Source organism: Lupinus angustifolius, chromosome LG18 (assembly GCF_001865875.1).
Source record: "Lupinus angustifolius cultivar Tanjil chromosome LG18, LupAngTanjil_v1.0, whole genome shotgun sequence".
NCBI lineage: Eukaryota > Viridiplantae > Streptophyta > Magnoliopsida > Fabales > Fabaceae > Lupinus > Lupinus angustifolius.
In genome coordinates, this window is record NC_032026.1 from 7,709,977 (window position 1) to 7,734,311 (window position 24,335).

At 31.7% G+C, this 24,335-nt stretch overlaps 1 protein-coding gene across 1 annotated transcript; it reads right to left on the reverse strand.

The window, feature by feature from the left end:
- LOC109332509 (trihelix transcription factor ASIL2-like) lies at window positions 3,523-12,733 on the reverse strand. Its single transcript, XM_019567494.1, has 2 exons — window positions 12,724-12,733; window positions 3,523-4,340 (listed from the first exon to the last, which is right to left on the reverse strand). Exons 1-2 carry the CDS (start codon window positions 12,731-12,733, stop codon window positions 3,523-3,525), a joined length of 828 nt encoding a protein of 275 aa, XP_019423039.1.

A 24,335-nucleotide genomic window follows, 5' to 3' on the forward strand; every position in this document is an offset into this window, starting at 1 on the left:
AATACTCATTATATGTATAACCGTTAGTTGTGCCTTGGTTTATCTATCTTGCATTCACATTTCGATCACCTGCATATATATATATATATATATATAGTTGTTTCCCTTTCTGTATATTTGGATTGGTTCCATTGAAGTGTAAGGTGTATTCTGATGAATTTGGATTCTGTATTCTGATGAATTCTGGTGTATTGTGAGCATATATATTTTGCTTCTTCTCATATATGTATTAGAAATCATTAAGTTTATGTTTCTTCTCCATGTTGATACAAATTGTTATATTGATACTCTCTAGTTACATGATTTTGAATGAGGAAGGATACTCTTCTTTAATGAAGAGACAAATACTACAAAAACAAAAGAAAAAATAACATAATAGAAATATTTGTATCCTTTTTTATATATAATGAAATATCAAATTTGTCATTGAAAATACATGAAAAACAAATAATTATATTCCCATTAATGAAGAGTTCATTTTAAAAAGCTAATTTAATTTTAAATGATGTGTGTATCTCATTAACATCATTCATCATAACCCTATTTATAATTTATATTTTGGAGATGCATATTTTAATATTTTGAAATGGTGATATATATATATATATATCATTTAAGTATTACTAATAATGTGATAACAATACTTAAGTGATATATTCCTACCCATATGCTAATTTTGTGAATAACAAGCATATTCTAAATTTCTGCACAATCATTAACGTCATTATCTGTATAAACAATACAATTAAAGAAGTAATGAAAGGGATTATATGCTTATTATATTCTTTCTTAAATTATTCTCTCATTCACTTGGTAAGATTAATTTTTGGGTATGATTAGGCAGGGACTCCTTTACCACAATGCTTATTTTCTACGAAAGATTGATTTGAAAAATAAATTTAGTAGCCAACATTACATAATTATAAAACTTATTTTAGACATATATAATTTTACTTATATAAAACAATGTAAAGGTAAATATGTCTATTACTTATTTGAACTATGAGTTTAGAGGCTGTGAATCATATTATAAAGATAATTGAGCATCATTATATATTTTGCTGAAAATATTAGTTTGAAGTTAGAATGATTGGGATGTCAGATGATTTTGGCGGTTGGCTTAGCTTCCAATCTCTAACCTTCCAATCTCTAACAAGGTTTTTTCTTTTTAACTATAAAAAAATATACTTTTACCTTTTGTTAAGGAACTAATTTTTAAAATATATGATTGTCTCTCCCAATAAATATCATTTGCAATAATAAAACTTTGTTTAAAACATTTTATTACTGCTTATCTCCAACATTTCATTACTTCTTAGTCCCATTAATGTTTTCCACTCAAACAATAATGTTACTTTTATATTAATATATATTACTTATGTAAGACAAGATTTCCAACTTCTCTCTTCCAGTTTGTGAAAAACAAAAAACTTTTTACAATTAATTATAAGTCTACTTGAATAAACTTTGAAGCATATGTTTAATTTGGATTGCATGAATATATTAGCTCCCCATAAATTTTAGTAAGGAGTAAGCTCTTTTGGACTATTTAACAAAGCCCAAAAACATATTTCATATACATTTATGAAATGCAGTCCGTCATCCTCTTCGCTTTTTTGAGAAATAATATTTGAAGGATGGAGCATTAATTACTCTTTAGAGGTGAATGTGTAATGCAAGTAAAGTAGGTCAGAGTTATTTTATATCAATGCAAAAAATTAGAAGATTCTGTAGATAATAATTTACGGGGCATATAGAATTGTCCATATGCTTGTATGTCCAAAGGGTTTATTTAGATTTATATATTCTTCCCAATGAGAATCTCCATCAACACTTGCTATGAGAATTTGTCTGTTGAAAGAAAACACAATTAATCAAGGTCATGTCAATGAAAACTAAAGCTCTATGCTGAAACATAAAAAATATTGCACCATTTAACAGAAATAAAATTATTTTTATATGAAATTCTCAATATTTTTTGAGCCAGCAAATAAGATTTCTAATTATTTTATTGTTACTACTAGTCCATCATTGTATTGACAATGAATAATCAAGGCATGAGTTGGGGTGCTTAAATCTGATTATATAGATTCTTATCACTAGTCCTAATTTTTCATTCTTATTAAGCACACTATATTATATTAAGCTTTAAACAGCAACATTGACAAAATTTTAAACATTTCAGTGGTGGTATAAACACCATTTGATACTTTGGCTTGTCAATCAATTTTAATTATCTTCAATTCTAAACAACAATTAGTAAAGTGTTGGTCTAGTGGTATAAGACCTCATTTAATCCTCATATTGATCACAAGATCAAATGTCCGATCTCTGGAAATAACACTCGCTGGGATATACCCGAAAGGGATTAGTTCTTTACCCACAAGATAATTGCCACATAAAACCTAATAAAAACAGGAATGAAGCTCTCTTTGGGTGAGGGCCAAAGGCAGAGGTTTTTAGGCAAACTCTTTACCTGCCTACAGCAATACAACTTCATATCCCACCAACCCAATACAAACTTGTTACCAAAGACTAATAGTATATATATCCATGGAGAATAAGGCAGGGAGATTTGGGACTTACAACGCCTAACTCCACCCAAAAGCTAACTTGAATGGGAAGGATTTTCCAAGTTATTATAAATGGCTTTTAGCTCATATTCTCAACATATGTGAGAAGCACATCATAATAAGAGTATTGAAGAGATACCAACATACAGTAAAAAGAAAACCACTTCAAAGGTGGGCACAGTCACAAAATTTTGTTATGCCTTACACCTAATGAAACAATTGTTTCCCTAAGCATGTAAAACCATGTCACCCTCAATGCAACAAGGGGTAGTTACTATATTAATTTTTTAGGGGCAATATTCGTGTATTATCAGTGTAAATATTTACTTATAATTAATACATCATATATCATTCGTTTATATTATTTTTTTTAGAAGTTAATAATAATTAAATATAAACAGCGAATAATGCAGAAATAATGTATAAAACTCAAATTATTAGTATATACACTTTCTCCTCTTAATTCATTGTGACATGCCATACAATAATATCAAACTGATATAGTTCCTCCTTTCAGTCGTATGAAGGTATAAACTACATATAATTGAATAAAAATCCGTTTCCATGTTTTAGTCACAGCTATTAATACTGAGAACTATATTTACAAGGTTCCCCTTTTAGTCTATCCACCTCCGAATTCCACATATCATATATCATGTAACTATGCTAAGAATCCAATGACTCTATCTAATCTACAAAAACGCACTTGGTGTAATTCTTCCATTATCATATGGTTGTGATCATCAATTATAAAATTGATAATGTGCATCATAAATTCAGGTCTAGATGTTATTGTTTTAGCTTACGTTAAAACTACATCAGAATCACAATTATAGCCATAATATTATTATTTTAGCAGTCTATGTCGTGATTGCATTTATGGTTGCATCATGCAATTACGATAAACATTGCATAATAATTGCAATCGCAATTTAAATTGTTAAATAGTTCACAAAGCCTCACTAGGTGCAGAAGAATGCTTAGAACGGTTGATTTTGTGGAGCTGAACTTGTGTTTCCATAAAGAGCTGCAACCTTTGGTACTCCAAATCTATAGCAAATTGCATCCTTTGTTTCTCTAACTCCAACATTTGCCTTTGTTTCTTTGCTTCCACTCTCGTATATATCTCTCCAAATCTCTCAATTGCAAGTGCCACTTTTTTACACACAGTCTCACAATCCTCATTATCACTCTCTTTTACTCTCTTCCTTTTCTCACTTTCATTCCTCAACTTCCACCTATTCAAATTCTCTCCCTCTTCCTCTTTCGCTACCACGGCCGCTGCTGCGGCAAAGGCCGATAAATTACGGCTGAAGTATGAATTCAGAAGCGCTGATTGCCGCTTTTGAGTGTCGGATCGACGACCGGCAGGAGGAAGTGCCCATTCTGGGAACTTTGCCGGTGGTCGTATTTCTCGGTGGCGTCTTACCGCCGGCGATGGTCTATGTGACGGATAATTATCACCGATGAGGAAATTGAGGCGGTGAAAGAACGGCCATGCGCCGTCATAACCGCCGCCGTTGAACTCGGAAACCCTAGCCTTCTCGATTTTGAATTTCTTCTTGAGCGTGTCCAGGCGGTTCTTGCACTGGACCTCGGTGCGGCGGTGGCCGTGGCGGCGGTTGACGGTGCCGGCGATTTCTTGCCACTGCTTCTGGCGAAGGTTACCGCGGTTGAGATGTAGGTAACGTTTGCCCCAGGCGTCGATGAGGGTGAAGGTGGCAGTCTCGGACCAGCAGGCTGACGGCAGAGCTTCGGCGAGGGAATCTATAATCGGCGGTGATAGTGTGTGACTCAGGCAAACATATTACGGTGAGTGCGGTTCATATGTGGAAAACGTGCGGGAAAGTAATACTTTTTCATTTATTTTTCACGTGTGTTTCAAAATGGAGAGCAGGTTTTGGGCTTTTGGGGACCCAGAAAAATGTTATGGGCTTTATTTTCTTATTAGAATAGGGTGGATTTTTTATACCTAATATTAAATATTAATTTAAGGAAGAAGTGTATAAAACTCATCTAACTTTATACATTTATAAGTAGGCAACGTGAACTATTTCTCTTTCTAATTATCCTCTGAATCAGTGTTATTAATATTGTATTAGTTAAAGTATTAGTATGATTGTATAGTAGTTTAACTAGTATTTGACTAATTAAACTACTTATTAGTGACATTAGACATACATATATGTTATACTAATATTAATGTTGAAAACTTTATAAATAAGATAATAATTATTTTTACCATTTGTTAAAATAAAATGTGTCACTTGGTGTTAGACTATGTTTTAGAAATATAAAAAATATAGCAGTTATGTATTTGATCCTCATATCAATATTTTAATCAAAGTTAAGTCATTTTCATCAAAAAATTGTTTGAAATGAATAAATCAACATGACTAATATGATTCAATTGAAAACATACCGATATCACTGAATTACCGGTATAATTGTGTCATGCTAATATTAGAACCATTCACCAATTTTCCGGTTGAATCAGTTGATAAAACCGTTTTTAGAACACTACTTTAAACTTTACCAATTTGTAAAATCAATCATTTTATAAAGATATTGTTAAATTACTAATATACCTAAAAGGAAACTGTTGTTATCAGTCTTAGAGCAGTAACAACAACAATGCAGGTTAGCTAATATCAATGACCAAAGAAAACCGCCATCAAAATATCAATTGATTGAGAAGAATGTAGCTAGTAAATTTAAGAGTTAAAATGATAAATGTTGTAATATTGGTATATATAAAAATAAAATAAAATAATAATGATATTAGATGTCAATACAAAACTTATGTGTTAAACTTTTAGTTGTTATTAATTTAACATTGTTTTTATGGTGTAATATATGAACCAATTTCATGAACAATTAAATTTAATATAACAATTAATAAGAAAAAAAATCATTATATATAGTTGAAAAACACAAAATGATATTTTTCTAGACTTTTCCTTTCAATTTCCAAAAATTATTCTTACCCTAAAATTTAAGATATTTTCACACTTTTCTCTCTCAATGTAATGATATTTTCATACTTTTCTCTTTCAATGTAATGATATTTTCACACTTAATGCTTATTCACCCCAATCTCCACTCCTTATTAGTATTGAAAACAAACCGCCCCCTTTTCCCATTAAGCATCAATTATTTCAAGGCACGTATTGGTAATGGGTGCATATCTTATAATAAGTATCACTCTATAAGTTATGACTTTGTAATTGATTGAAATTTAATTAAATTAAAATTTATTTTTTAAATATTTTTCTGAACAATGATAATTTATATATATATATAATAACACTTATTATAAGATAAAAGATGTGTTCTAAATGACAATAGGCTAATAGCATCATCACATTTGGGGAATTCTTGGAGCCGAACAAATTGCTTAGTAAAAAGTGCTAGTAATTCATTTTCTCTTACTTGTTGAAATGCTGTCATTATTTTAGTCCTTTGTAGTATGTGAAATACCTGAAGTGAGAGTACTCTTCCTCTACTAATAGTGTTTTATTTCTTGATTCGGCATTTAATATCCTATAATTTGTGTTACTTCATGTGTCATCATTAGTGATTGGTTAAAAAATATATTTAATTAAATAGTTAATATTTAATTATTTTTCTAACCAATCATAATTGATAACACATAAAATGACATAAATTATGTGACAAAAGATATACTCCATCATCTTTGTGATCCACTTCACATTCTTTTAAGTTTAGTAAGTAAGTTAAAAATCATATATTCTCATTCTTTTAAGTTTAGTAAGTAAGTTAAAGATCATATATTCTCATTCTTGTCACATTTTGTGTTCTCTTCCAATTAAAATGTATTACTTAATTAAAAAGAAAAGTCATAAAAACTGTGTTGGGTACCAGCAAGGTAAAACACACATAGATGGAGTGAATAAGTGTAGCGGATTACTAGTCCCGCTTTTTCGACAAATGCGCAAAACATAAAGTCACTGTTGTTAATCAATTATTCACAGCTAAAGATGGCACAAATTTAAGCGGGCACAGGGATGTTCATATTGGTTTAACGAATAAAATTCAATAACCTATATATTTTAAAACGGGCTAACGGGCGGCCTGCGAGCATTGTTGAATAATTAAAAAAAATAAAAATTCATATAATAAATAAAATAAAATTAAATAAAGTAGTTGAAGATAAAAAAGTAACAATTTTTTTGATATTTTATATGAAGTTTAACAAATCATATTAGGTTACAATTTTTTAGGGATTAAAAATCACATTACATCATAAGTTATTTAAAATTTTCTTACTTTTTCCTTAAATTATGTTTATGGGGCCGTCCACATTACCCAACGGAAATGTCCGCGAACTTGGCTGGAGAAACAAACAAATGGACAAAATTTGTATGTCTTGACCGTAAAAAAATGCGGGCAGTGCCTGTTTTGCCATCTATATTCACAGCTCTGGTTAATCGATTATTAATAGCCTTAATCGATTATTATACCAAGAAGATTCATGCATGGCTCATTCCAAACTTTAACATGGTATCAAAGCATAATTGTTTATCTTGATCGCTTCCACTTATGTCTTCCGCTGTTTATTCATCAACCTCTATTCTTATGCATTATTTGCTTACGAATAAAATTCTTTATCCATCATGGGTCAAATAATGAGCAATGGATTAGTGAAGAAGAAACTTGTCTTTTTGTTTCTTCATCTATGCATGGTGGTGTTTTCAAGTTTTCCAAGGTCTTGCTTATATACACTAGCATGTATATTTCCATCATGATATGAAGCTCGATGATTCTTGGTATGTCAAGGCTAAGGGTGAAGTTGAATGCATGGAGTTGGGGAATCTTGCTTGTTGTTGTGGATGATGATTTCATCACACAATTTCATTGGAAGATGAACATAATTTTTGTTCTACACATTTTTTTACATTTTTTAGTCTTGTTCTATCATCTGCCATCACATCTCCCAATTCTCAGAGCTGCTTGTGGGTACTGAAATGGAGATACCAACATTTGAAGGAGATGACACATACATATGGCTTATCAAGATGACACAATATTTCAATGCAAAGGGCACATATGATAGCTCAAACAAAAGTCTTCTAGGTGAGCAAAGTAGAAGTTCCTGCCCTTTGTTTCATAGAAATATTTCCAGCAGAAAGTTTAATAACTTTATGTTCATGAATGAACGTCACTTTTCCTATTGTAATGCCACTTTGCCTTTTGGAAGCTTGTCTGTTAAAAGTGTAGTGTAATCCAAGTGATAAGAGATGGATTTGTGCATGTAGAAAATACGAAGTTGTAACTAGCAACAAATAGTATACAATTTCAAAATTCTATTAGTGGTTAACTATCACTTACTATGAATAGCAAGTAGTTGAATCTTTGTTCAATAACAAGAAAATATAGAATTATCTCTTACTCTGTTCATCCATCTTCATTCCCTTTCTTTTACTTACTTGACTTTGCCAAAAGTTCCAACAAAATTTGATATGAAGAGCTTGAAAGTCCAGGATCTGTGGGTTTGTGAGTATGTGCGTGTGGTTCTACTAGAGCAAGGGTGTGATTGAAATTCGTTGCATGTGAATCACCTTGAGAAGAAAGCAATTAAGAAGAACAAAGTGTGGAAGAAGATCAAATCGTGGGATCTAAGAAGATTTGGTGCATCAAACAAATCAATTGAAGATTCTGAAACATGGTTGGAGAAAATGGCAATAATCTCCCATCTATGAGACTCCCTATTCTCACTAAAAAGAATTGGGATCGGTGGAGAACTCAAATGAAAGTATTATTCTGCTTTCAAGAAGTAAGTAAAGAGATTGAGGATGTCTTTCTTCCTCTAAGTCTTGATGCCACATAGACATAGAGGGCAATACACAAAGAAGCCAAGAAAAAAGACAATAAAGCTTTGTGTCTGATTCACCAGTGTGTAGATGATGTTCATTTTGAGAAAATCCAATATGCCATCATTGCTAAAAAGCATGGGACATCTTGATTAGAAGCCATGCAAGTGGAGACAAGATTAAAAATGTAAAGCTTCAATCTCTTAGGAGACAAAATGAACTGTTACATATGGAAGAAAGTGATAGAATTGGTGAATACTTAACCAAGATTCTAACCATAACCAATCAAATGAAAGGTTATGGAGAATCCATCACAAATCTCATGATAATTGAAAAGATCATGAGATCTCTGCCTAAGAAATTTGACTTCATAGTCATAGCAATAGAAGAAGCAAAGGACATCACTATAATAAAGATAGAAGAACTTCAAAGTTCCTTAGAAGCTCATGAAATGAGATTGTTTCACGGAAATCCAATCAAGAAATCAAAACAAACCTTGAAGGTAAGACACTTCAAGGATGAGGACAAAAGGAAAGACAAGAAGTGGAAAGGAAAGTAAGGTTACTGTAAAATAGGACATCTGAATTCAGAAAGAAATAGACCAACTCATGATTGGCCTGAATCTTCTAATAGAAGAGGAAGGTCAAGAATGAACCAAAATTAGAGAAGGTTTGACAAAGGCAAAGTAGAATATTACAATTGTTATAAGTTGGGCCACTACTCTTATGAATGTGCTAATGATAAGTCAAATCTGGCTAAGAACTATGAAGAAGCCTATGCAGTACAAGAATCTGACACATAACCACTGAATCTGATGGTAACAACCTCTTATGCAGACTCATACACTAAGTCTTGGTATTTGGCTTCAGGATTTTTAAACCATATGCAAAGGCACAAGAAGTGGTTGATAGACTTTGACTCATCAAAGAAGAGTAGAGTAAATTTTGCATATGATAGTTCTCTAGAAGTAGAGGAAGTAGGGAATGTTGTCATTGTCGCACCCCGATTTTCGGCTGCACAGTTTCATTAGAGTCGCCACTACATTTTTTCCAAAAAAAATGTAGAAAAATCTTTTGGCCCAATCACATTGGGCCATGGACTTTGATATTCAGGTTCGGGAGTCGATTACACACTAGGGAAGGTATTAGCACCTCAGTTGTCCGTTCGAACGGTACCCTACTATATTGCATGAATTATTAATTGTGTTATTATTATATTTTTACCAACAAAAAAACTTTATTTTATTATTATGTCTAACAAGAGTGACTTGGTCCTACGTATCCCTTCTTGGGAATAAAAAATACATAGTTCTTTGGGTAGAAAAAGTTTATTTGTGGGGTTGATTTTATTTCTTATAAGAAGTAACGTTTAAATTATTATTTTTTAAAAATGATTGAAGCATAGCTCTTACGTCTGATACCATATCTCATATTAAAACTTGGTTAAATAATTCTATTTTTTGTTTTTTTATTTAAACACCGTTTTGTAATATGAGGAAAACATAACTATTACGTCTGATATCGCATCTCATATCTTAAAATTATGGTAATGTGATTTCATTTTTTATTGACTCATATATCTTTGTTTTATATATATTATTATTAAATAAGTTTTCAATTGATATATGGTGAGAAACTAATTAATTACCTATTTTGCTTCAAAATGAAATACTTATTAAAAAGAATGTTGCAGTGTGTATGCAATGGGTGTATTTCTTATACATTTATTTTTGATGTAGTTATAGTTATATGTTACAATCATGATAATTATTATTACTAATGCAATTACTGATAACAAAAATAAAACTACTATAAAAGAAAGTAATGAAAATAACATACATCTCATACTAATTCAACAACAATGAAATGTTGTAACTCTCAGGAAAAGTGGTGCAAAAAAGGTTAACCAATGCTGAGTAGACAGGTAGGAAGTTTGTGTGCAAAAACAAACTCAGAGACATGACTTTGACATGTAATCGAAGCTTCTCTACAATGTATTCTAATGCAATTATAATATCTCCTGAGTTTCTTCATGTTTTTTTCCTCATTTTTGTGTATGAGAGATCTTGGATTATTGTTTTTTGGTTGAAGATGGTTGTTTTTTGATGATTGTGCGTGGAAGATGATGTTTAGGAAAGAAAATGATTGACAAGGGTATTTTTATTGAGAGAATGGTTGATGATTATTGGGAATAGATGATGGACGAAAGACTTTCTGGATGAAATTCTTATGGATTTGTGGTTGAGTAAAAAATGAATGAGAAATTGATGAGTGGTTGTGTGTGGGAGATTTTGGGATTGTTATGGTCGATATGTGTATGAAATTTTTTTGGGATTGTGGATGGAGGATTTTTGAAATAGATGATGGGTGAAGGATTTTTTAGAACGGATGATTGATAGAGGATTTTTTTGAGAATGAATGATTTTTAATGGATTGTGATTTGTTAGAAAAGAAAAAATGGTGTGGTTTTCTCTTTTTATAGCCAAGACTACCCATTAATTCATAGGATATAATCAATGTTGAGATTTAATTTTATTTCCTTATTAATTCCCAATTAGAAATTTGATTTTCATCACTACTTAATGCTAATTTTTGCACATAACTCAATTTGTTATACACTCTATAGAATCAAGGCTATAACTAGCAATTAAAATATGATTCAATCACTCTTTAGTGCAATCTTTTTAATGTCTAGTCAATTTGTTAAGTAGCTTTCAATGCAAGATTTGCACATTCAAATAATCCAACCAAAAAAATATTTTTTGTTATTATGCTCTTTAAAATTTAAGTTTTGAAATTTGTTAGTCATTAATTTGCATTTAGATATTTGTTTTTGTTGTTTTTTGAGATACTTTAAACAAGTGTTACTTAGAATACGACCAAACAATTCTTGAGAAATTTAAAATAATTTTTTTGACTCTAAAAAACTATATTTGGATTCAACTTTCATTAAAACCTCAAGAAAGTTTCGTCCTTGTAGGATTGTAAAATATATTTTCTCATACATGCAAATTAATGAATTTTGTTATAGTAAACATTTTTTAAGGAATTGGTTTTAGCTAATAAGTGACTTTTAAGTCACTTAAAAATCATTTTTGAATTTCCTTTAAATAAAAAACGAAAATTGATTAAATATAAGTCTTCATGAAGTTGTTGATTATCCATTAAATACTCTTTTAAAAATTCCATTTTTATTTTTTGAAAACAATTTTGTGAGGGAATTCAATTAAACCCATTTTTGAAATTCAAATTGAGATTTTATGTGTTGGATCATTAAGCCAAAAAAGCATTTTTTATTTGTTTATAATTTTTTTGAAAAAATATATTTTGGGCCGGACAAAATTGGGTATTCACAATCACCATAAAGGAGAATGGATCGAAAGCCATAATCACAAATATATAGTATGTGCCTAAAATGAAGTGCAACAAGCATAGGTCAACTAATAAAAAAAGGATTCAGTATTCTAATGAAAAATGGCCAACTTGAGCTCTTTGATTTTGAGAATAAGCTTATCTTCATAAGCCAAGTGACCAAGAACATAACATTTCAAGTGAATATCAAGGCTGGTGAAATTCACTGCCTAACCTCCTTGGAAATCAATGATGAGAGTTGGTTATAGCACTCAAGATATGGTCACCTTAATTTCAAGAGCCTACATTAGTTAGGATCAAGGCAGATAGTCTTTGGTATACCAATCATATCCCTACCTTAAAAGACTTGTGAAGTTTGCCTAATTAGAAAACAAACTAGAAACTCATTCAAGTTAGAGGTACAAATGAGGTTTAAATTGGTCTTGGAAATTGTCCACTCTGATGTTTGTGGCCCCTTTGAAACACCTTTTCTATTTGGGAATAAATATTTCATAATATTTGTAGATGAGTTCATCAAAATGACTCAGTTGGATGTAATAAAGGCCAAGAGTGATGCATTTGATTCCTTTATGAATTTCAAGGCTTTAGCAGAAAAGAAAAGTGGGAAACAATTGAAGATCCTTATAACAGATGAAGGGGGAGAGTTCACCTCAAATGAAATTGAGTCCTATTGGAGAAATAATGGAATCATGCATGAAATTACTGTACCATACACCCTCAACACAATGGTCTACCTGAAAGGAGAAATAAAACCATCATGAACATGGCCAGAAGCTTGATCAAAGTAAAGGAATTACAAAAAAATTTATGGGCTAAAGTAGTGTCAACATCTGTATACATCTTGAATAGATGCCCAACAAAAAGGCTTGAAGGGAAAGTACCAATTGAAGTCTGGAAATGGAGAAAACCAGTTGTTGGTCATCTCAAGGTGTTTGGATCACTTACCTATAGTCATGTACCAGATTAGAAAAAACCAAACTTCAAGATAAAAGTAAGGCAATGGTGTTTATAGGCTATCACTCCATTAGAGCCTACAAACTTTATGATCCAATTAAAGAAAAGGTTTTAATCAACATAGATGTGGTGGTTCTGGAACATGAAAAATGGGATTGGAGACAAATGCAAACAAGCCTAACTAGAATGGTTACTGAAGTCATAGACGATGAACCTATCTCAGAAGACTCAACTGAAACAAATAATGAAACTCCTATAGTTCAGAGATCCCAGAGGTTAAGATCAATGCCTAACAAATTTAGAGATTATGAAATACACTCAGATGATCAAATCAATGTGGAAGGTGATCTGGTACACCCCGCATTGATGGCTGAAGCAAATTGTAATGATGAATTAGAAGCTTTAAAATAATTAGAATGGAAGGCTTCAATAATTGAAGAGATCAAGTCTATTGAGATAAATGAGACTTGGGCTTGGTTGAGCTTCTAGTTGACAAACATCAAATAAGAGTGAAATTGATTTTTAAACAGAAACTTAACCTTGATGGATCAATCTTAAAGTACAAAGCTAGACTGGTTTCTAAAGGGTTCTACAAAGGCAAGGACTAGATTATAAAGATGTATTTGCCCGTGTAGCCAGAATTAAAACCATAAGGACAATTGTTGCAATTGCAAGTGCAAAGAACTGGGCATTGTTTCAGCTTGATATAAAATCAAAATTCCTACATGGACCATTGATGGAAGAGGTATATGTGCAACAACCTCCAGGATTCATCATAAAAGGTAAGGAGCAACATGTCTACAAGTTAAAAAAAGCTTTGCATGGACTGAAGCAAGCCTCAATGGCTTAGAACAAAAGGATAGACTATTTTCTATTTATACTCAACTTCAAAAAATGTCTTGTTGAGCATGGAGTCTATGTTAAAGAAAGTGGAGTCTTGTGACCAGATCAAATAGGAAAAGGATTGAAAAATTCAAAAGGGTCATGAAAGCTGAATTTGATATGATAGATCTAGGGACGTTGAGTTAGTTTCTAGGTATGGAATTTGCATACATTGCAGCAAGAATAATAATGCATTAGAAGAAGTATGTAAGTGAAGTTTTGAAGAAGTTCAATATGAATTCTTGTAACTTAGTTGGCAATCCTGTTGAAATAAACTTGAAGTTGACTAAGGATGAAGAGTGAGCCAGTTAATAAGACAATGTTTAAGAAAATAGTAAGATCATTGAGATTCTTGTGCAATAGTAGACCAGACTTATTGTTTGGAGTTGGTCTTGTGATTAGGTTCATGTGTAAACCCAAGAAGACTCATTTGTTGGCAGCCAAAAGGGTGTTGAGGTACATCCAGGGGAGAATTGACCATGTAATTTTGTTTCCAACTGGTAGACAAAGATCAGAAGTGGAATTGATTGGGTATGCAGATTCTGATTATGGTGGAGATTTAAATGAAAAGAAAAGCACTTCAAGATACTTATTCCTACTCAACAATGCCTCTATATCATGATTTTCTTTAAAACAACAAGTTGTTGTTCTCTCAAGTTATGAAGTAGAGTATATCTCAGGTTGTTATGCTTCTTGCCAAGCTGTCTGACTCGAGGAGTTGCTAAAGGAGATGAAGGTTAATGTGAAAACGCCACTGCAACTTAGAATTGATAATGTCTCAACCATAAGCTTGTCAATAAATCTAGTGAGTCATGGTAGGAGTAAACACATAGAAGTGGGATTTCACTTTCTTAGAGATTTGGTAAACAAAGAAAAGCTCTAGGTGGTTTATTGTAAAACCAAATTGCACTTGGCAGACTCACTTACCAAGACACTTAGAGTAGACAGATTTGAAGATTTAAAGAGAAGAATGGGTGTTGTATCTCTTAAGAATTTGTCTTAGGGAGTGTTAAAAGTGTAGTGTAATCCAAGTGATAAGAGATGGATTTGTGCATGTAGAAAATAAGAACTTGTAACTAGCTATAAATAGTAGGCAATTTCAAAATTCAGTTAGTGGTTAACTATCACTTGCTATAAATAGCAAGTAGTTGAATCTTTGTTCAATAACAAGAAAATATAGAATATTCTTTTACTCTCTTCATCTATCTTCATCCCTTTTCTTTTACTTACTTGACATTGCTAAAAGTTCCAACATTGTCGGCTAGAGTCTTAATTCACCTTACATGATGAAGCTGTATCATTTGTGGATTGGCAAGATTCACAAATCAAGTCTTCAAGAGTGCCTGTGGATTGACAAGATTCTTTGATATTTTCAATTCAAAATTAATTGAAGAGACTTAATAGCTTCGATGGATTTTTCAGGTTGAATTTTTACTGTTTCATCACACGTCTTCATATGGCTACAAGTACAACAAAGATAAAATATGGTTTTGATGCACATGAATTATTTTCTAATTTTTTATCATTTTCTCATTGAAGCAACATACTATGATCAAGATTAAGATCCATTTTTTCTCTCTTTCATCAATTAAGGTTGGTTTGGTTGGTTAAGCTTATATCAAAATAGATGGTTAAGTTTTGGATGAAGTTGCTTCTGCCTATGGTGGTTAAGCGTCAGTATTGCTTCACATTCAGATTTCAAGGCGAAGAGGTAAAGATTCGCTCACCAGCAAGATAAGGTATTAAAGTGTATATTGTGTTCAACACAATCATTTCAAACTTGGAATGCATGACATATCTTAACTCGTGGGATGTTAAAATAGTTGTGTATTATGGTTTGTGTGTATTCAATGAACTATAAGGTTAATCAATTATATGGGTAACTCTATATTCGTTAATCAATTAATAGTATAATTAATTGATTATCTGGTTAGTTGTTTCAATTTGTTTAGGTGAATTACGTGTGCGATAATAGATTAATCAACAGAGTTAATCGATTATCTTGTTAATAATTTTTGTTTTCTGTTTTATTAGTTGCTATATATAAAGGGGCAATCCTCTAATCTTTATATTTCATTCATTAATAATAAATATTATTCAGTGAAAATTTTGATTCTCATTTTCTTTTCTTTCTTCTTTCTTTAAACTTTGATTAAGCTTCATTTCTTATATTTTTTGTTTACCAAAGAAGATTCATTGTATGGCTCATACCAAACTTATAAAAAACTAAAAATATGATTAGTTAATAAGATTGCAGATAAAACACTAACCAAACCCACACATGACAAGGTATGTTAAGAATGGGTTTAAAGTTAAACAACCTGTCAAATGCTACCGTCTCTATGAGCAAAATCATACTTAAGTAACTAACATTTTGCATATCAAAATAATTATAAAAAAAATATAATCATAAATTCATAAGAGAAGAACTTATAACTAAAGATGCAGACTTACATCATTCCAAGGCTATCATTACAATTTTAAAGAAATAAAATAAAAAATTAAAGTGAGGCAACAGTAAGTTAATTTTTTGACTCCTATACAACTCCTGAATAACTTTATCCCTAAATGTAATAACATGCTATAAAACTTGTAGATGGCAGCAAAATATGGATTTCAGTAATAAAAAAATGACAAAAGAACATGGTGGATAGTAATACAGCCATACACATTTCAGAAACTTGAGTAAAGCTTTCTGTCTTGAATGCATAAACTCTCTTAGATCCAATTTAGTCCAAATCTATATCAAGTAGGCCAAATCTACAATGTTTCCATGTTCTATTCCAATTCATTAGCATGCTTCCACTTTCAACATGGTTATAACACAGCTGTACACACATGCACAACTTTAGTATTTTTGAAAGCCACCATTATCTGTCATTCTTTCACTGGACTAATTCTATACGCTAGTAGAAAGAAAAACAAAAAGCAACTTAGATATGAGCAATGAATAAAGCCCAAAAATTCCCTGTGTAAAAACGAAGCTTGATAGCAGCCTATAGATGGAACATTTGCTATAGCAATATAAATATGGCAATACAAATAAGTAACCAATCCATGCACATACTGGAAATGTTTAGTTCAGTCATACCCAATCATGACACAAGAGCCTCCAACCACTTCAGAGTTCTATTGTTATCGGGGCATGAGAAAATTGGGAAGACATAAATAAGACATTACGTTTTAAACCAAAACCTTAAGTCAATGGTTTCATTCATAAATTTTTTCACTCATCCTCTCATAATCAATATGAGACTTTATATTTGAATATATAATAGGGCAAATCGCAAGTGCACGATTATGTCGTCAAATAATAAAATATTGATCCCACAAGAACTGAAAAACTCCTTTAATTATAACAATTAATTTATACTTAACTCAATTAAAGAAATAAAATTGAATTTAGAATGATTGAGAAATTAACAAGAATAAATGAAAGTATTAAAAATGATTGAAATATAATTTAGGGAGAGTTCTCAGGATAAAGGTTACCACTTTTTCACTCGCAAATCCTTGTTTTACTCCTTTTCATGAACTTTAAGTTGTGAGGGTGAATTGCTCTTTGATATGTGTCATCATCTCTCGAGCTCCGACACGTGTACTCAATTGAAGTTGCACCTACTCTCGTGGTACAATTATTAATCAAATCTTTTACTTGGATCTTTCTATCCAATCGCTTCGTAGCAACCCAATGTGAATTCCAGAAACCCACGAGAATCCTAATACCACTCTCGTGAATTAGGATTCTAGTTTGAATAACTGAATGGTCAGATAGTTGGGTTCACCTCTCGGTCCTTCCCCAATGTATCTAAGTGGTGTAATTTGTTGGCCAGACAACTCACACGAATAAAACTCAGTTTAATGATTCAAATCACAACACTCAATGAAATAGAAGTAAGAACAAGTGTTTATTGAATGTAAAAGGGCATAACCCCAATCCTAGAAACAAAGGGAATTACTCACTCATAATGTAGAAGAGAATCCCAAATTCTAAATTAGAGAATTGTAATGTAAATTGTAAAGTTGTCCTGTCATCCTTGAGGGGAAACTTTTATTTATCCTAATTACAAAATATTGAGCTAAGTCCAACAAAACAAATCTAAAAAATAAGAATATAATATAATATCTATGACTTATTTTGGCCCTTCAATTGGTCTTCTCATAGCCTCAACACTAAATTTCATCTTCTTGCACCAAATCTCTACTCTTTTTTTTGCTTTAATACATCCAAACTGCACAACATCGCCAAAAACACTCACTCAATCCGAACAAAGAGAAATAAAAGCTAAAAGCAATCCTAAAGTCCTAATTATGTCGTAAAATGCAAGTTAAATGTAATTCAAATGTAGCATAATTTTACACTCATCAAATCCCCTCAAACTTATCTCTTTTTTTCCTCAGGCAAGTATTATGTCCAACTTTCACAATCATGTATGACTGATGATATTGAAACCATGACCCAAAATGACAAGCAATCTCATGTTAGTTTTGAAATAATCCATACATCAAGATAAGACAATCATAAACAAATTTAATTCAAGTTAAGTATTTGAGTCATAACAACTGCATGAATTAGGGTCACTCTTCTCTCATCACTCTCATGTGTTTAAATGTCATAGTGTTTCGCTCAGAAATTTTCATGAAAGTAAATTACCATATGGTTGATTATAGACCAAATCGCCACTAATTGTATTTGAATGCATGCTAAAATCAAGAGGTCTTTAATTGGTTGTAATGTGGCTAAGGTAAATGATTTAAGGTAGGATAGTCAAAGAAAGGATAAATCAAAAGGCTTACAAATGTTTCCCAAAATACTTAAATTTTTTAGGCATCTGATTGAAACATTGACATTCTCTTGATAGGCCTTACTTTATCATATGATATTTTTTCAATCAACCTTTCTCCTTACAATATATTTTTTTCCGATCCATTCTCTTCTAGTATATTGTGTATATCCTTTTCCTTTCTTTTTCTTTTTTTGAGATTTTCAAAAGAGAATGGATGAAATTAATTTATTTATTTTTTCTTCATCTTTTTATGGATTCTTTCATCACACATGACATTTTTACCTTTCTAATTGCTTCAACCAAATATCATAAATTACCCAAAACCCTCATTTGAGTAGCTATGAGAAATCATTAAAGTTCAGGCTCAAAAGTGGGCAACTAATGAGTTTTCAATGTTTATAGCAAGTTGTTGAAGATCAAAAGAAAAAGTCATAATTGCCTCTATTATTTTAGTGCATACAGATAGACTTCAATCTTGAAACAGTCACAAATCAAGTTCTAGAATGTACAATCATATAAAATTGTGCACTCATGAAAGAAAAAAGGGGTTTATACAATTGTCAATTCAAATCAAAACTCTTATTATGTTTGTCCCAAGTTTCTTACATTTGGTACATTCAACATAAGTTATGAAACAAAGACCTTAATTTAACCAAATTTAATTCACAATTGTCAAATCTAATGTCTTTCATGTTATTATTCTATCAACAACTTTCTTTAATTGGGGTCACATATCAACAATCATTATTCATGCATATTTTTCATTTAAAAAACAGACAGACAACACATAGAACAAAGTAGAGAATAGATCAACAATTTTTCATTTAATTGGGCTCATAGATCAACAATCATTATTCATGCATATTTTTCATTTAAAGAGCAGACAGACAACACATAAAACAAAGTAGAAAATAGATGAGATACGAAACATATGAGATATAGAAATAAAATATATATGATAAGAGAAAGAATAAAATAAATATATATGATATGCATGACATGAATGAACTATCTAAATGCAAAACCCCCTCGAGCTTAGAAATTTACATTGTCCCCAATGTAAAAATCTAAACAATAAGAGAAAGAAAAAGAAAACTGATGGGTTAGGTAGGAAGTGTCATTAACTCATGTGTCAATTGTAAGTGGTTGACTTCATTGGGTGTAGTAAAAGTACCTACAAAAGAAGAGAAAAATGTCCCAAATGGTCCATATATCTCAGATGGACTAGGTGCAAATATCCTATTTGAATGAGACAGCTAATAGGCATTGTCGTGTTAACACTTTTCAATGTAATTTTTTATTTTTATTTTTTAGAGTTTATGATTTTTTTGTCATGGCCAACACTATATACATCCCATTACTAAAGCCAACACTAAAACACTAAAATTAATGATTTAAAAAAATGTACCTCTAGCGTGGATTGTCTCCCACGAAGCACTCATTTAATGACATTATCTTGACGGTTGATCCCTACGCATCATGCAGGATCCCATGAACTCATACCAGATGGTGGAAGGAGTGTTTTTACTTTCATTTTAGGTGTTTTTCCTTTCTCCCAATTATCAGATTTATGTATGACCCTCAAGCTCTCCTCATGCAGGTTGTAGGAGAGTGTTGAGCTTGCATTTATAGAATCATTACCCTCAGCCACTTCCTCATAAAATTCGAAGTGTCACCTACCCGCATGCTTCTCTTCAAGAGATCCTTAGATTTCACTTTAGGCACTTCTTTCACTACTTGATTCCTCATATCAACCCTACAACATGAGTCTTCAAGAGAAGATTGTTTAATAATTTAGCAATATCAAATTCAACATTTTCATCCCCTATGCTTAGAGAAAGTTTTCCATTTTAACATCAATTATAGCAATAGAGGTAGCCAAAAATGGTCTTCCTAGTATGATTGGAATTTGTGCATCTTCCATCTCTAGTATTACAAAATCTGTTGGAATGTAAAATTTCTCAACTTTGATAGAAACATCCTCCAAGATGCCTATAAGGAATTTAACTGACCTATCCGCTAATTGAAGTGATATAGTAGTGGGTTTTAGTTCACCCATGTCCAATTTTTTACACACGGATAGAGGCATGAGGCTCATACTTGCCCCTAAGTCACATAAAGCACGGTCAAAATTAGAGTTGCCAATTAAGCAAGTGATATAGACACTACTAGGATCTTTTAGTTTTGGATGCAAATTATTTTGAATTAAAGCATTGTACTCCTCAGTTAAAGTAATTGTTTCATAATCCTCTAGCCTTCTCTTTTTAGATATAATATCCTTCAAAATTTCATGTACGCAGCCATCTCCTACAGTGCATCACTGAATGGCAGTTCGATATATAATTTCTTAAGGATATCTAAGAATTTCCCATATTTATTTTGTAACTTTGCTTTTGCAATTCTCTGGGAAAAAGGAATTGGTAGTACATATGGCTGTGGAGCTACATACTTAGACACATTTTCAGAATTTTTTTTCTCTTCGGGGAGTTGTGTCTCAGTATGTTTCTCTCCCACTTGTATATCATTCTCAGTTCGTGGAACATCATTGAGTTCTTTCCCACTCCTTAATCAGATAGCCCTACAATGTTCATTATTTGGATTTTTCTCTATCTGTCCTAGAAACATCTCTATTTGTCTATTAAAGTTGCTAGCTTGTTGGACAATTTGTGTTGCTAACATTTTTCCATGGTTGGTTAGGTTTTATATCTTAGAATTCAAATCATTTAACATATTTGCAACATTTTTATTAATCATGATTTGATCCTCTTGAAATTTATTAAGGTTAGCAAATAATTTTTCTTGACCTTCCATTATTGTTATAAGAGTGAGATCAATGGGAGAAGATTGTACATGTGGAAACTGTGTTGGAGGTTTCCTATTACCTTGCTCATCTTGGTGTTGATGATTTAGAGTGTTGTTGCTCCTCTAGGAAAAGTTGGGATTGTTCTACCTGTATGGTGGGTTGAATTGTTGTCCGCTCCTCTCCTTATAGTCATAATAATTGCATGATTCAGATTGTTCATTGGCCTAAGCTCCACGTACAGGTTTAGTGAATTGTTTGCATTCAGACCATTCATGCCCTTTTGTTCCACACCACTCACATGTTGCAGTAGACCCAATAGCATTAGCATGGTACTTTTCTAGCTTTCCAAACCTTTGAGAAAGGTTATCCAGTGTGGAAATTACCTTCTCCATCTAATTGCCTGAATATTGTGCACCAAAGTCTCTTCTTGGATGATGTCTCCTCTCATTCGCCCATTGATGATGATTGGAAACTACATTCTCTATGATCTTTGAAGTAGCATCAATTCCTTTGCTCATAAAGGCATCACCTACTGAAGAGTCCAACAATTATTGTGATGGAAAGTCTAGCCCACTATAGAAGTTCTGAACCAGCATCCATGGTGGAATGCCATGATGAGGGCAAGCTTCAGTCAACTCATTTAATCTTTCTCAAGCTTCAGCAATTGACTCCCCATCCTTTTGACTAAAGTTTTGGATTAGGTGCCTATAGTGCACAATTTTGGAAGGAGAAAAATATTTGTTGAGAAAAGTCTCCTCCAAAGTTCGCCATGTTGCCTGAACTTCAACATTTTGATTTCTTAGCCATGTCTTAGCTCTGTCTCTAAGGGAATATGAAAACATGTGGAGACGAATAACATCTTCAGAAGCCACTTGAATCCTCACTATCTTAGAGAATTCCAAGAACTGGTCAATATGGGCATTCAAATCTTCATTAGCTCCTCCTCCAAATTAGTTTTGCATCACCATTTGGATCAAAGTAGATGGCAAAGAAAAGTTCTATGCCTCAATAGTTGGACGTTATAGTCATAAAACTTAGCAAAATCAAATTAGTTATACTTTCAAATTGATAAGTAACATTATCAAATTACGATCACTGAGGAGAGAAGATGCACACAAAATAATGGTTATAAGCAATATTGATATCAAATGAAAAGACATCAAGTCACATCTACATCAAATATCATATGTTCAGAATAACTATAAAAAGATGTGCCAAGACTAATAAGTTCTAACAGAGATAATTTGATACCTTAATACGATGTCAAGAGTTAATCTTTATGGTGTGTATGAAAAAGACTTTTTTAGTAAGGAAAACCTCATTTTGATGATCTAAGGAATATTTGATATATGCTTTTATTATTGTATATGAAAATTGTAACATCGCGAATTTTACTACCTTGAAAATATATGTTTTTATTAATAGTTTTATTAATTATATTTTCAAAAATGAATTTCTGGGAATTTTAGGTAAAGAATTAGACGAAACTCTAGTTGAGTTTTATTCTTTTAATTCTATTTCCAATTTGGTGGTAAATTTTCATGATTTTCGGAGACAGTCGGTTTCGGACCGCTGTCGGGGCCAAATCTCACTCGAATTCGGCCCAATAACGTGTTTTTGAGTTCCGTAGCTCAGAATCGAATTCCGATTGCGCCATTGGCTTCAAAATATTATTTCAAGTCAAGATTGACACCAAGTTTGTCCAGAACACATTTCTAATTATTTTTCACTCCGAATTCCATGTTTCGAAGTTCTAATCGTAAACCGAAACCGGGAGATTTTTATTATCCGACCGGGTATTAGCCTACAATACTCGAGAATTGTTTTAATCGTGCACGTTTCGCCGAAGTCGTCACGTCGCATGAGTCACTTCACAAAATCTACATACTAAATCTTATAGATTTCACTCATTAATGTCTTGATTTACTACCACAAAAATCCCTTAAATCACTCAACAAAATCCTCTCACTCCACCACCATTAGACACATCACCTATGCTAGTCTAACTCTACTTACCTTGCATTAAATTTTATGATTTGATGAGGGTGAGGCTCTCCTATAAATACCCCACCCCATTCTCTCATTTTTACACTAAATTTCCTATACAAACTAAGGTAGTCTTTTATGTTTCTTCTTCATCTTGTTCTCATACTTCATAGAAAGTTATGAGCTTTTATTGTGTTGTTCATAAAGTAGAGTTTATATTTGTTCTTTAAGTATTTTATGAAGGCATAACTAAAGGGGATGATAATAAAATCATGTGAACCTTTATGTAGTTTTTGACCTTTGTAAATCTTGAAATTTCTTCCTTGTTCTTAGATGGAAAAACTATATCTTTGGACAAGGTTAGATGACTTATATGTTGGAAAATATTAGAAATTATTGTTAGTATTTGAATATGTTTAAAGGTGATGATTTTAACATCAAAGGAACCTTTAATGTGTTTAGGAAAAAGTTTGTATTTTATTCTTGAAAGTTTATGATGTTGATAAGTTGTTGTTAAAAATGTTTTATTTTTAGAAAGTATTATGTTTAAAAATGCTTTAGCATATTTTACTCTTTGATTTCCAAGTTAAAATAATTATTTGGGATAAAAGATGATTTATTAAAGTCTTGACTTCATAAACTTAAAGTGTTATGAAGTTTTGGATATTAAAGTAGTAGAAAGTCTTACCTTAGGATTTATTTTCATGACTATGAAAATAACACTTACTAGCCCTTGAGGTTTTTCCTAAAAAATTAGGAGGTGTTAAGATGTTCATGAAAATTTGTTGTATTTATTTTAGTTAACTTACTTTAAAGTGGTAAGAATAACTAAAAGATGTTTAGTGTAAAATATTAAATTAAGAGTCATTCTTTTTCATGACTATGAAATTAACACTTACTAACCCTTGAGGTTTTTTCCTAAAAAATTAGGAGGTGTTAAGATGTTCATGAAAATTTGTTGTATTTATTTTAGTTAACTTACTTTAAAGTGGTAAGAATAACTAAAAGATGTTTAGTGTAAAATATTAAATTAAGAGTCATTCTATTTCATGACTATGAAAATAACACTTACTAACCCTTGAGGTTTTTTCCTAAAAAATTAGGAGGTGTTAAGATGTTCATGAAAATTTGTTTTAGTAGTATAC